General features: G+C 53.3%; 1 protein-coding gene across 2 annotated transcripts; it reads right to left on the reverse strand.

Annotated features, from left to right (window-relative positions):
- Nucleotides 1–1,045: 1,045 nt before the first annotated feature.
- Nucleotides 1,046–11,419, reverse strand: PLA2G15 (phospholipase A2 group XV). Of its 2 annotated transcripts, none has more exons than XM_082711754.1 (6): nt 11,158–11,419; nt 8,558–8,714; nt 5,714–5,832; nt 5,370–5,468; nt 4,765–4,989; nt 1,046–2,972 (listed from the first exon to the last, which is right to left on the reverse strand). In XM_082711754.1, exons 1-6 carry the CDS (start codon nt 11,270–11,272, stop codon nt 2,461–2,463), a joined length of 1,227 nt encoding a protein of 408 aa, XP_082567880.1. In that variant the 5' UTR covers nt 11,273–11,419; the 3' UTR covers nt 1,046–2,460. The 2 variants fall into 2 exon arrangements, with proteins under 2 accessions (XP_082567880.1, XP_082567881.1); XM_082711755.1 differs by having other exon boundaries at nt 4,765–4,864; nt 11,158–11,377.
- Nucleotides 11,420–14,537: the final 3,118 nt, after the last annotated feature.

The raw sequence follows: 14,537 nt of genomic DNA on the forward strand, positions 1-14,537 counted from the left end.
TGCTGTGGCTCCATGCCCTCTCTCTGCAGCTGTGAAACCAACGATAGCAGTGGAGCTGACACAGGTCAGGGGTGAGTAGGTGGCTGTAAGGCCACCACAAGGAGTGACATGGGAGGGTGGGTATCAACACAGAGCTGGGACTCAGGCTGGGCAAGACCTGGAGGTAAGGGTTTGCACCCTTTTGTGTTGTTATCCTTTTACCAAGGCCAGCAATTGCAGCTGGACCCATGTATCGCTGGGCATCCTCACCCTCTCTGGGCCAGCCTTCTTCCAGGTTTGGCCAATAACTAGCGCAGTGATAGTTCAGAGCGCCCTCTAGTGGTCCAGAGTGTATTAAAGCATAAAGCCCAGGCTCTGTGGAGGCAGGAACTGGGGCTCTCCCCACCTCGCACTGCCCTAAAACCCCTCTCTGAGTTCTGCACCACAGACAGTCCCGGACCCCATCTCTATACATGTTTCCCTGTATCAGGCTCTCTGCTTCTCTGTCTTTATCCATCTCCACTGACTCCCAGTCTTGGTCTCTGCCCATCTTGGTCTCTGTCCTAGTCTCAGCCTAGTTTCTCCTCCCTCAGTCTCTGTAGGGAGAGAGACAGATGGTGGGCAGATAATCTGAAGAAACGAAGTAGATGGGTTGTATCTTAAGAAGAACTCTAAGATCAAAAGATGCTGAGACCTTAAAGTTGAGAGAGGACAAAAAGGCTGGGAAGCAGAGTTCAGCCAGGGTGACCTGCAGGACTGCCCCCAGCTCTACGGGAGCACGTGGGGCCTGTGGGCCAAGCAGGAACAGAGGGAAGGCAGGAGCCACATTCCAACGGGAATATTTCAGGTCCTGGTTCTTAATCCCAGCAGAGGAAGCAGACTCCAGGAGATGGAGCAAGAGGATAAAGCCCGAATAGATGCACAGAACCCATGCTTTCCTTGGTGCTAAGAGAACCCATCAAGGCTTCAGGAAAGGTCTAGCCCCTGACTGCCTGCCTCTTTATCCCCTTCACCACTCCACTACCTCCCTCCTCTCATGCTCAGAACAGAGCTTCAGCCAGGGTACTTTACAGCATCCAGAATATTTTTATTGCCAGAATCAAGGTACAGCCTGCTTAGAACTCCATGAGGAGCCCACCACCCAGGAATAAAAGGAGAGAGAGATGTTGGGTATGTTCCCAACAGAGAAAATCCAGCTCCACAGAAACCTGGTGGGAGAGCAGCACGGTCCAGCCTGACTGTGACTCTGGGGTCATATCCTAGAGGCCAGACTCCAGTCTTGGCCTATAGCCACTTGCCCACTTGGAGATGACTGTCCCCAAGGCAGATTCAGACTTTCCATCCATCCCTGCTATTATAGGAAGATCCGTGAAGCACCTCTGGAACAGACAGAAAACTCCCAGGGGAGCCCCAAGCCACCTGGCTCTCTCAGGGGCCCACTCAAGTTTCTGGGCTAGTCTCTGCAGACTAAACACCACTGAGCTGTCTGGTGGGAGTAGGTGATAGGCAAGATGGGCAAGAGCCCTACCTCTTCTCAGGCCTGTGCCAGCCCACCTGGGTGCTAGAAAAACCCTAGGGCAGGGTGCTAATGGGGTGGTGGGGTTAATAAGAGGGCAGCTCGGGGTAGCTCTGAATGGCCTTAGCTGCTTCCTTGAGTTTTCTTCATGAGTACCTAAAAGGCCATGGGACTGAGCCCTGCTCTCATCCCTGAACCACAGTCCCAGGGGAAAGGGAACCATCAATACTGTGGGTAACAGCCCAACCAAGGGGACCAAGGCTCCAGGGACAGAGCCCCCAAGAAATGGAGGGCCCCCTGCTGCCCAGTCCTGAGCTAGGCTGCTCTTGGAGGTAAGGGAGGTAGGAGTGAATGTCCCAGGACCTGGGAACCACGGAGAACAGAACGTGCCCCTGCCTGCAGGAGGAACCAGGCTCTCCAGAAAGCCACAGTCAAGCTGTTGAGCAACAAGGCTATAGGCCACTCACAGCCAGTAGCAAGCCTACCTGTGGCCAGTTTGTGGGAAGATCACCGTAGGGACCAGAAGCCCATCCCTGGGACCTTTAGGGACAGGGACCACAGCTCAGTAATATCCCTCACAGGAAGACTGAGGGACCAGGGCCTGGTGGGTGAATGTGAAAAGGCCACAGGGGTATGAGGAACAAATGGCCCCTGAGTTCGGGATTGGGGCCAGGTGCCAGACGATCCGCCCTGCGGAGCCAGTCCTGAGGTCACAGCAATCCCATCAGCAGCAGCATTCTTTCCAGCAAGGATCCCTCAAGTGAGGCCAGACTATTTCTTCCTTCTTCCCTCCCACAGAGGAAGGATAAGAAACAGCACTTCCCAGTGGCAGACGTGTCACAACCCAAGACTGAGGACCTTAGGCAGTCAGTCACAGACCACGCCACTCATGGGCCACGAGAGCCCCGGAGGACAAGAGAAGCAGCTATGGCCACACCATCCCACAGCCCTGCCTGGCACGGGGATCAGGGCCCAAGGAGCACACGTTTCAGGTAGGCCAAGGTGGTAGCATTGGCCAGCATCTCTATGTGCTCGCTGCCTGGCAGCGCCTGCAACGACACTTGCTGCTCCTGGCGTCCGCGCCAGGCCTGGCACTGCAGGGCACTCTGCAAGTTCACGGTGCCATCGCCGTCACCAAAGCAGATTTTGGGATCACGGTCCGGGAAGCTCTCGTAGTAGAAGGAGTCTGGCGTGGGGACACCGGTGCCGTAGAGGCAGTGCAGCGGCACGCCAGGAGGCACTGTGGCTTCAACCAGCCCCTCCGTGTCCTGCCGCATGAGCCACCCATCTTTGAAGCTGATGTCCTGGAAGAAGCGGCGATAGTCCCGCAGCGTGTAGTTGGTTGTGGGGGTGTGCACGAAGATCTTCCCAGATGACCAGGTGTAGTTGTAGGGCAGCAGCCAGCTGGTGGAGACGGCAGACCGCTGCTGCTCCCGGATCTTCAGGGGCCCGATGACTGGGATCCGATTGTTGTCTCCTGCAGGGAAAGGGCTCGCTCAATCTGTGCTCAGGCATGCACACTGGCTGGGGAGCACGGTGCAGCCAGCACCACTATGGGGGGGCCCTCCAGGAGGGGCCCAGTCAGCAATCCCGCGCCTCCATTATAACTCATCCGCATTATAACTCCCATGTTTCCCTTATTTCTGCTCTATCTGGGAAGCATGTGAGCGTGATTTGTTTCTTTCCTTCTGCACTTCGTCACCAGGGATTTAGGCAGCGCATACCCACGAGGTGATTCATTGTGTAAACGGTACCCTCCACTGAGCACTTGTCACCACTTGTGGGCACTGACCTTGCTGAAGGTCAGTCAGCATGTTGGCAGCCCAGAGACACATTCCTCTTTTTCTTTTATTACACTGAGTTATGAACATGTCTCCCTTTTCCCAGGCTCAGTCTCAGGCCTGCCGCCAGCCACCCCGGTCGTATTCCACTCATCTGCCTGTCACTGGCCCAGGCAACCAGGCCAGCAGGAGTCGAGGCAGGAGGGGAGGCTGCAGACAGAACGAGAAGCTTTCTCACACAGGAATGCCAGCAACACAGCCGGTGAGGCCTCTGGGGAGTGAGCTGGAACTTGTTAACAGGGGTCATGTGATCTATTCAGGGCCCACAGCCACCCATCCCTGCACCTTTCTGACTGACCAGAGGCCTTCCGCTCTTGTGGGGTTCTGGCTATAGGACCCCTGAGGAAAAGGAAGCCCCTAGCTAGTCCATGACTACCACACCCCTGTCAAGGCCTGACAGAACAGTTTCCCAGAACCTGAGGCACAGCTCTAAAGGGATTCACAGGGAGGCTCGGAAAGGCCGGAACCCGAGCCCCACCACAGCTCCTGTCTCAGACTCAGGCATGCCTCCATCTGTCCTTTCAGGTCCAGGCTGGACAGAGTAGGTGGCTATAATGAGTCCTCTCTATATCTGGATTCATCGTCCAGCCAATCCAGCGTCACTACCGGGAGAAGCACTGGGTCTCACGTGATGGCAACTATCAGTTGACCAACAAGTAGGTCAGGCAGTGCTGATGATATGAGGAAGAAAGCTCCTCACATGCTGAGCACAGCTGCGGCTTGTGGCTCCTAAAGTAAGGGGCCATGGGTTCACCCCCGTCCTAGCAGAGGGAGGGAGGAAAGCCCCACGGCTACAGCTAGCACGGTGACAGTCATAAACAGGCAGGTGAACTGGGGAGGATTAGGGAAGGAGGTGGCAGACAAGGAAGCCCACTGCCAGACAAGGAAGCCCAAAGAAATCTGCACCTGCTTCCTCCCTGCGTTACCCACAAAGGCTCCCCACTGCCACAGATGGAGGTCTAACTCATAAACAGGAAACTGTAGCCCAGCTTTCCTTCTGTGGGGCAAAGGTGGAAAGGAAGAAAGGGAGAAGGCTCCCCCAAAGAACTTGGGGTCACACTGAGTTAGGCCAGCCAGGCCAGAGCACAGTGTATGTGTGAAGACATAGGCACAAGCAAGTGCCTGTGTGACCAACAGTTGTGCCACTGCCTGGACACACTGGAAAAAAAAAAAAATTTACACGGATAACCAAGGCCATCACCTAGTGGGACGAAATTGTTAGGCTCCCTTTTGGAAAGTGTTAGGTTCTCTTTTGGAAAAAAAGATGGTTGGAAAAGCATATGACTCTGGAGAAAGAAGGATCCTCACCCAAGAGAAGAGACACAAAGTGGCCAGGGAGGACATTGCTGAAGGAAAGAGAGAACACCATCCCTGACATCAGCAGCCCCGCCCACCCCCCCATACTTGCTAGGTCTGGCAGGGTCTTACCTGAGGCCAGGACACGCCAAGTCTTGGCCACGCCCCCCCAGGGCGCACCCAGTGCCACAAACGCACGAATATACTTGTTCTTCCAGGCCTGTGGCTGTCGCTGCAGAAAGTAGAGTGTGTACATGTTGCCCATGCTGTGGGCAACCAGCACCACAGGGCCCCCATACAGCTGGTGCATCTCCTCGATCATCTCCCGGAGGGCCAGGAAGTAGGGCCCGTTTTCATCTGTAGGCCAGAGCCAGGCAGTAGTCAGGAAGGAAGGGTCCTGGGGCCTGAACCTGTTCTTCAGGCCAGATACAAGACTAGGTGGGTGGTGAAAATGCTGAAATCCAAGGGGGAATGGTCTTCTTTCCCAAGATGGGAGGAAACCTAGGAGCTCCTTTTCTCCTCCTCAACCTCATTATCTCTCCCCAGGGCTCAGGCCCAGAAATCCTGGGGGGAGGAATGGGGAAGGATAGGACAGACTGACTAAGGGTGACAGCTGTGATTGCTAGGCTAGACACAAAAGGGCCCAGGGGAGGGGACAGTCCAGGGCCTATGGTGACTGTGACCTCCTCATCCCCACCCCCCAAGACGTCAGGGAGGAAGCAAAAGTAACCACTTACTTGGGGCTCGGCGCCAGTCATAGGGGGCTCCCCGGACATCCTCACCCCGTGTGTAGCCCCAGTCCACAAGGCTTTCTACCATGGTATGGAAATAGGAACCTGTAGACAGTAATGTATGGGAATTAGAGAGAGGACAGGCAGTGCTAACCCCCCACGCCACACCCAACAAGGAGACTGGGACATCTACTGTAGAAAGATCCCCAAGGGAACACTGTAAGACTCAGTGGCTAGATTAGAGACAGTTTACAGGCTACCCTTTCAAACAAAGAGCACTTCTCCCACTCCAGGAATATAGCAGAACTTCCAGTCCCATTTCCTGGAGGCCATGAGCAAGGGCTACATACCCACACTGCTTTTGCTGGGGTCCAGGAACTCTAGTGAAAAAGTCTTCCCAAAGCCAGGGACGCGTACATCCACACCATCTGGGAACTGGGTGGCCCGGGACGTACTGTTGTAGACCAGCCTGTCAGGGGAGGACATTGAGCTAGTGATCCAGAGGTGACACTGAACCTGGTGTGTCCTAATACTGCCCTGGATCCTGAGCCATATCCCTTACTGTCCTCACATTTGGCAGGAAGTTATAGGGGAGACCAAAAAGTAACAAAACAAGTTTATGCAGCACAGATCAGAGGAACCGCATCCACCTGAGGACCCCAACCAAGACCCATTCCGAAGATTGATCCAAGGACGCTTGTCAAAGCGATAGTTTCTTCTCGGTGTCATCCACCTCAGAATGCAGCTGTTGGATTTGGCTAGGAAAGGGAAGTGCGAGGCCTGGCTCTGCCATCCACATCACACTTGACCCAAAAGGCAGGCAGCCTAACTTTGCATGCACCCACTGCCCCATCTCTGCGGATTCAGCTCCTCCCACCCACCACAAAACGTCACAGGGCAAAGGAGAGGGTAAGTGTAACACACAACAGAACCAAACAGAGAAAGCCCCACCTCCGGACCTAAACACCTGTGGCTGCTACGTGGAGAAACAAACAAGGCCTGCAAGAACGACAGGACAGGGTGGTGGGAGACAGGAGGAAAGCTTTGTGCTAGACCACGAACTCTGTTCTGGCCTCCCTGCTATCAAGCAGAAAAAGGTGCCCAAGAAAACACAGGCTAGGGGTGTCTGGGTGGCTCAGTCTTTAAGCGACTGCCTTTGGCTCGGGTCATGATTCCAGGGTCCAGGGATCGAGTCCCACATTAGGCACCCTGCTCTGCAAGAAGCCTGCTTCTCCCTTTCCCACTCCCCCTGCTTGTGTTCCCTCTCTCACTGTGTCTCCCTCTGTCAAATAAATAAATAAAATCTTTAAAAAAAAAAAAAAAAAGAAAAAGAGAGAAAAGAAAACACAGGCTAGACCTGCAATCCTTGATGGCCCTGAGTTCTAATCCCCTGAGATCAGCCACAGAAAGCTGAAAAGATACCAACTTTGACCCAAATAATAGGTCCTGAGAGCCCATTTTCTCTAGGGCAACTTGTCAATGAACCCAGTGGCCACTCAGCAAAATGGAGAAAACTTTCTACAAAGCCAATGCAGCTCTAAACAGGTCAGATGTCCACGAAGGTTGATAAGCCCCTGTCAGTATCAGCCCGAAACGCCCATTGGCAGTACCTGAGACCACGTCTCTGGTATAAAAATAGATTTGCAGATCAACAGCCTAGAAATAACCTGATCATGTACAGAAGAGGAAAAAGTCAACAAAGCATGTGTCATAAACAAACAACTGGGAAAGGCAAAACACCTGGAGAATGAGCCAGTATGTCCCCAGGAAAAAAATTTAGTTTGTGAAACTCCATTCAGTTCCAACATTTACTGAGCACCAATTGTGTTCCGGACTCTATGTTTATAAAGATAAACAAGATACAAGTTCTCCCTTCAGGGAACTAGGTCTTAGCTCAGGGTCACGCAATCTGGGTTTACATCTTGCTTCTGCCACTTATTAGTTGAGTGACCCAAGGCAACCTTGTAACGCTTTTTGAGTTTCCAGATTTCCTCATCTGAAAACAGTACCCGTCTCAGAGGATTGTTGTAAGACTAAATGAAAGTATGTAATATGGACAGTGCCTGTATTCCATAAGCAGTAATTCCCAAAACATTATCATCTTATTAGCGGGGAAACATCCTTGGAAGCAAAGTTATGGCACCTGATAAGGATGAAAGAAAACAGGCATGTGGCCTGGAGGAAGGAAAGGTTAAGAGCTCTGGGGAGTGGCAAGGGAAACTTTCCAGAAGGACCAGGCTCAGGTTTTAAAGAGTGAATGGGTGGGCGCCGGGGTGGCTCAGTGGGTTAAGCCGCTGCCTTCGGCTCAGGTCATGATCTCAGGGTCCTGGGATCAAGTCCCACATCGGGCTCTCTGCTCAGCAGGGAGCCTGCTTCCTCCTCTCTCTTTCTCTGCCTGCCTCTCTGCCTACTTGTGATCTCTCTCTGTCAAATAAATAAATAATCTTTAAAAAAAAAAAAAAGAGTGAATGGGAAGGAATTTATAAGGCAAAGGGTGTAGAGGTAGATTCCAGGCTCAAAGAACCGTATGTACAAAGACATAGAGACCTGGTATATCCCAGGAGGAACAAGAAGCTGAGGGGCCAGTGGCCAACTCAGAGGCAAGGGAAAGGGTACAGCCATGTTGAGACTATACATAGGGGCTGGAGCATAGAATCTACATGTAAGTGGGCACCTGGCCGGTTCAGTTGGTGAAGCATGGAACCTGTATCTCGAGACTGTGAGTCAGGTGAAGAGATTTTTTTGATAGAGCCAGTGAGCGAGTAAGAGAGAGAAGGAGCAAGGGGAGGGGCAGAGGGAGAGAGAGAAGCAGACTTCCTATGCAGGGAGCCTGATGTGGGGCTCGATCCCAGGACCCTGAGATCATGACCTGAGCCAAAGGTAGACTCTTAACCAACTGAGCCACCCAGGCGCCCAAATAAAATCTTAAAAAACAAAAAACAAAAAACAGGGATTCACACACAAGGTGTGAATTACACGGCATAAACTGGAGAGGTAGGGACAAGAGCTGCAGGAAACAGAAAAAGTTCTGTCTGGGAGGGTGCAGAGTTGGTGCCAATCAGCCTGAGGAAATGAGAAGGGCAAGAGGTCAGTGACATCAGGGTCTGCTGAGAGGGGCTGAGACAAAAACAGGTTCTAGAGATTTCTCCAGGCTGGGTCGGTGAGCAGCACCTCATTTGTGCCCCAACCCCCACCTGATATTGTCAATCCAGCAGTCAATGATGACAGGCAGCAGCAGTTCGAGGTTGAGCCAGAGTGTGAAGTAGCTGTCCGTCCTCTTGGAGCAGAGGTAGTGCACAACCGTTGGCTTGTCCAGCTTTGCCTCCAGCTGGTTGCCCAAATCGCCGGGCACTGCAGAGAGAGACAGAGCACGCATGAGGCCCTGGACCTGGCAGGCTGGGGACCCCTGAGGCTTGAACCCAAAGGCCTTCAACCCACAGCTGTTCCAGGCTACAGAGGAAGGCCTTGTTCACTCAAAGAAGGAGAGGGAAAGAAGACAAAACCCTGGACCACTTAACCAACCAAAACTGAATCCAGGGAAGGCATTCCAGGACAAGCTTGTGGAGGGGGGCAATGAACACAGGCAGCTGCCAGCCTACTGGGAGCCCAGTAAGGTTTCAGGGACCAGACCATCTGGAGGGCCCTAGCCTCTCAGCACACCTGGATCCCGTGACAGAGATGGCTACCCTGAAACATCACACCATTCCAGCCATTGCTCTGTAGGGGTGGGTGTGCCCTGTCCCAAGGATAACTTCTCTATGCCCAAGCTGGTCAACAGACCAGCTGCACAGAGCCTAGTCTACACAGAACCCTGGGGCCCTCGTGACACTCAAACCCATCCCCGCAGCTTCACTGCCCAATATTAAGGCCCTACTCAGAATATTTGTTCCCACTGACCTTTCAGGCCTCACCTGATTCTACATGCCATGCCCTTGACACCTTCCAAGCACATCCTCATTTAGAATCCATGATCACCAAGTGAACAACCAGCTCTTGGCTCTCCTGAACATTCTCTGGGCTCTACGAACCTAGCCCTGAAGAGGGCATGCCTTCCCTGTACATCATCTCACAGTGCCCTCAGCGAAACCAGGGGAGGCAGGGGAGGCACCTGCCTTCACCTCCCTTAATAATACAGATGCAGAAGTGGGGAGTCTTCAGCATGACAGTGCAGAGATCTTGGTCATTGTCTCCATCAAAAAGGAATTGGCTAAAAGAGGAAGCCACCAGATTTGCTGTGCCTAAATGCCCCTTGTCCTGCACAGGCTGTGTGGCCTCTAAAAATAGCAGTGGTCATTTCTTAAGCCCCTTTTTGCTTAAAACTAGGACAAGAGATATCTATGTACCCTTCACCTCAAATAACACTGGGAGAGAATGTCCTTACTATGCCCACTTTACAGATGAGGAGACTGAGGCTAAGGGGGGTAGAAATGGCTTGTTACAGTCTCCTCCTGCCCAATTCTTTTGTATCACTTCTCTGGTCTCTGCTTCCTCTATCACCAATTTAGGTCTCACCTGGATGGTCACCCCTGGGGGCTGATCCTCTGATAGCCAAGGTCAGGTCCCTGCTCTATGCACAGGAACAGCTCTTCTGCTGACCACTGGGGTTTCCCAGGATTTATGCCAACACCTTCACTCTCTGAGAAGCTAGGCAGATTAGGATTCTGTGACTCTGGAGGCATCTGGGTGGCATAGTCATTAAGCTCTGCTTTCGGCTCAGGTCATGATCCCAGGGTCCTGGGATCCAGCCCCACATCCGGCTATCTGCGTGGCGGGGAGCCTACTTCCTCCTCTCTCTCTGCTTGCCTCTCTGCCTACTTGTGATCTCTGTCTGTCAAATAAATAAATAAAATCTTTAAAAAAAGAAGAAGAAAGAGCATGGGGGTCATGCTGCAGCAGATTAGGTATTTAACATATACCTTAGGAATGTCTCTGCCTTTAGGAGTCCTGGCTGGCCACCAACTCAATACTTGAATGAAGCATCCAAGGCCCCCAAGACAGAAGTCTTTCCGTGTCCACCACCACAAGGAAACACTGAGGCTCCTGAATAGTTGCAGGGCCCAGGACCAAGGAAGGAATACGCAGGGGAGATCATCTAATCCCAATATAGCCCACTCTAAACTGGTCTGGCAGGATTAAGAGTACAAGCATGTTTCCTCACATCTGTTCACAGCCATTGTTGCAAGCCTTACTTCTGTCTTTAGCCATCTTCAGATTCCCTTAGGCCTCCCTCACGCCCAAGGCCACCCATTTCATAAGTTTGGGGGTGGGTGGGAAGTCTTGGTGGCCGGCTAGGAGAGTCATTCTTTCCCCAAAAAGCTTCCTTTTAATAATGCCTCCTGAAACATATGGGGTTGGGGGTCCAGAAAGACAGCCTCCTAGCCATGCCCAGACCAACAGTGAGGACCCTGGGACCAAGAGAACACCCAAGCTCCCACCAAGGCTCAGGAGTGGGGCCAAAGGACCTCGGTCTCTCCAGCTAAAAAAAAAAAAATGGGCATAAAGCAAGGCAACGCTTGGGACTGACGTAGACAGGGGTACTGTAGGACAACTGTACCGTAGCCTTCTCACTTATCCCATATTCTACAGGGGAAGGTGAGCAGAGGTTGACCACACCCGCGCCCAGCATGGCGGGAGGTGGACGAACAGATCCAGGTGACAAGACAGACAGTCATATGCTTCCCGACCTCGTGCTAGGAGCAGATGCAGACCGAGAAGATAGCTCCTCTCCCCGCCCCCGCAGCCCGTCCTGCAAGACACACAAACACACGGACCCACGACTGGACCCAAGCCTCACCCAGCACCACCGGAGGGGGACGTCCGACCGGGAGCGCCGGGTCCGCCAGGAGCAGGAGGAACAGAAAGCCACCCGGGAGCAGCGTCGCATGGTAGAGGTAGACGCGAAGACCCATTGCGTGAGACCGCCGCTACAGGTCCGAGGTGCGGATTCAGAGCTCCGTGCTCGCGCCTAGGCCCGGGCGGCGGCGGCGCGCTTAACCCCGCCGCCCGCACTCGGCCACAAGGGCCTGACCAATCAGAATCCGCCTCCCCCAAAAGACCTGCCAATAGGGACTCGCCGCCAGGCACGTCCCTCCCAGTCGGAGCTCGCCGCCCCGCCCCTGCGGATCCCAAGCCAACTCCTTAGACTGCGCCGCACGCCGAGCGCATCGATCGATTGGGGGGGTTCAGTCTGGCTTCTCCGTTCAGTCCTGGACTAGTGGGACTCAGCTCGCCGCTGCTGGATACCCAACCCATCCTTGGGTACCCAAAGTCCACGCTGCGCGCCCTCATTCCCGATTCCTGGCTCGTCCCTGACCTGGGATCTGGAACGGGTCGACCAGAGCGTGGGTTCAGGGTCCAGTGCTGGCGGCTGCTGAGACACTCTGGTCAGAACAAGGGGAAGAAGGGGAGAAGTGAGTCCCGGAAAGTTATTGGGTCTTAGGGGACCGGGAGTTGACCAGGACCTTTGTGCAGTCCCCACACCAATTCTTCACACCCTGCCATGATGGCACGTGGGTTCAAGCAAGGGGTCCAGGGGTCCCCCTGCGTCTGTCCAGGGATTAAGCATGTGGGTGTGAGGGCTGCCTGGCCTAAAGTTTTAGTTGCTGGCATTATGGAGTCACCCTACGAGACTGAGCAGTTCTGGTGCCCCGGAGAAAGTAGGTTTGAGCCTCAGCCCTGTGGCCATGGCCCATTTGGCAGATTCCCTAGCAGAGCAGGACAAGTGTTCTGACCTTGTATTCCACCTACCATTCTCAGTTCACGCAAACTGAGGATCCAGAGAGGACACAGATCAAGGAATCAGAGGCAAACAGAATGGGCAGATTTGACAGCTGGCAATATGACCAGCACCATAGGTCACTCCAGGATAAGGAGACCAGTATGTCTGGAGACTGAAAGTCTTGATCTTCCACATACTTCCTCCTGAGGGCCAGACAGCACCCTGATCCTCCTGTAGCTGGTCTTAAGACTTCTGGCACGCCCCTTCCTTCCTTCCTTCCTTCCTCTTGGCCAATCGCTGACCTTTTCTAGCCTTTCAGAGTAAGCCTGGATGAATCAACTCACCATCTTGACCCACCTCTCCTATGTTCTTACAGGGAAACACATTGGTGGTTGGGGTACACTACTCTCTGAAGGTCCAGCTATCTCTCTTAGGCCCCAGCAAGGACCCCAAACCCCTGCCTCCCCACCTCCATCCTAGGCCCCAGAAGAGGGGTTGCTGAAGACCAATCTAGTACAGGTCCACAGTGGGAGATCAGAGATACTTTCGCCAGTACTAGGGACAGGCAGGAGTCCAGAGTCAAGGGTTAAGTGGAGGGGGTGTAGGCATCAGGATGGCCTGGGCTGCCCTGGACTGTGGCCAGTCTGAATGTCTTGTCAACCTAGCAGCCTCAGGTGACCATGGGCCCTTCACAGGGTGTGCCAGTCCCGCAGGTCCAGAAGATGATAGGAGCCATGGGCATTGCAGGGAGAGGATGTCAAGGCCTAGTCAGCAATGATCTGTGCCAACAAAGTGGAGAGGAGAGGGAATCAGAAGATAAGGATCTCCCCCTTCTCATAATGACTTTGTCATCCACATGATCCCTCCCTGGCTGCAGACCTGGGCACATCCTGGATTCTAGATACTATTCTAATTCTCAAACCCACAACCCGGTAGTCACCAAGTCTTGCCAGTCTACCTTTCCAAAGCCAAACTACTTTCATCCCCACAGTAGCCTCCCTGCTCATGTCCCAGTTTATGCCCTTATTCCTATGGACTGTTCTCCATGGGTCAGATTGACGCCATTAAACATTAAATGAAGCCCCTCGCTGTCCGTCTAACCCCACTCACGATGCTCCTACTGCAAGCATCATACCCATCTCACTCACAGTGAATGAGGACCCTGCAGGGGACTCTGGCCTTTTCCCATAACTTTCACTTCCTCTTTTCTTCAGTTGCTCATCTCCACCTTCAACAGCCTCCTTGCTCCCTAGAACAGGACAACCTCATTCTCACTCTGGACCTGTGCACTTGTTGCATGGGATCACTCTGCAGCCCCCATTTTTGGGGATTCAGCTGCGTTCTGCCTTTAGGCCTCAGCCCAGACACCATTGACTCTGAAGCAGCCCCTACCTGACTCCCAGCGGAATATAATCCATGCAGGAGGAAGCCCTTCACCTGCCTGCTACTGGTGCACCTGCCTTTTGGGTTACTAAGTACCACTGGCACAGTCCCAGGCACACAGCAGGTGCTGAACATATATTGATTGACTGAGTGATACGCCCCCTTCTCTAACACTCCCCCACTTCCAGGATGCAGTCCTGGTTGGTGCTTGTCAGACCTGAAGAAGATCAGGGACTGAGAGGTCCACAGGCTGGTTGGGCTACCTTCCTCAGATGAGAATCCAGCCAACAGCTTTTGCCCTTTTTCTGTGACACTGGGCCCTTTGCATTCCCTCTTGCTTGCACAAGTTCCGAGCTCCCCTGTCTGGACCAGGTGGGTGCCTGGGCTTGGGGCAATGAAATCAAGACCACAGCTTCTGAGCTAGTTTGGTAGCCAGAGCTGAGCCCATCTGGAGGGCAACTGATTCTCCCTAAAGCTCCCGGTTCATCAGGATCCTATTCCTCTGATGCCAGAGCCTCCCTGGAATCACGAAAGGCCAAACAATGACCAAATCATGACCGAACAGGTTATCTCTTATTTTTTTTTTAAGATTTTATTTATTTATTTGATAGCACTCAAGCACAAGTAGACACAATGCAGGTAGACTGAGAGGGAGAAGCGGCCTCCCTCTGAGCAGGGTGGCCACTGTGGGGCTCGATCCCAGGACCCTGGGATCTCAACCTGAGCCAAACGCAGACACTCAACCAACCGAGCCACCCAGGTGCCCCCAGAACAGGTTATCTAACCTGGCTTAGGCATTAAAAAATGTTACATGGAGGAGGAATTATTTGAGATGGGTCTTGAAGAGTAAGTAGGAATTTGCCAGGAAAACAAAGGGATGAATAGGTGGGTGGGGCCTCCAGGTAGGGAGCTTAGTATGTGCAGCAGCCTGGAGGCCTGAACAATCACAGTGTGTCCAGGGCACATGGTGGGTGGGAGTGGAACAGAGAGGCTGGAGGTCTTGAAAACCAAGCTTAAAAACTTGGCCTATGGGGGCCCCTGGGTGGCCGGTCCTTGAGTGTCTGCCTTCTGCT

The sequence above is a fragment of the Mustela nivalis genome (genome assembly GCF_964662115.1).
Source record: "Mustela nivalis genome assembly, chromosome: 18".
Classification (NCBI taxonomy): domain Eukaryota; kingdom Metazoa; phylum Chordata; class Mammalia; order Carnivora; family Mustelidae; genus Mustela; species Mustela nivalis.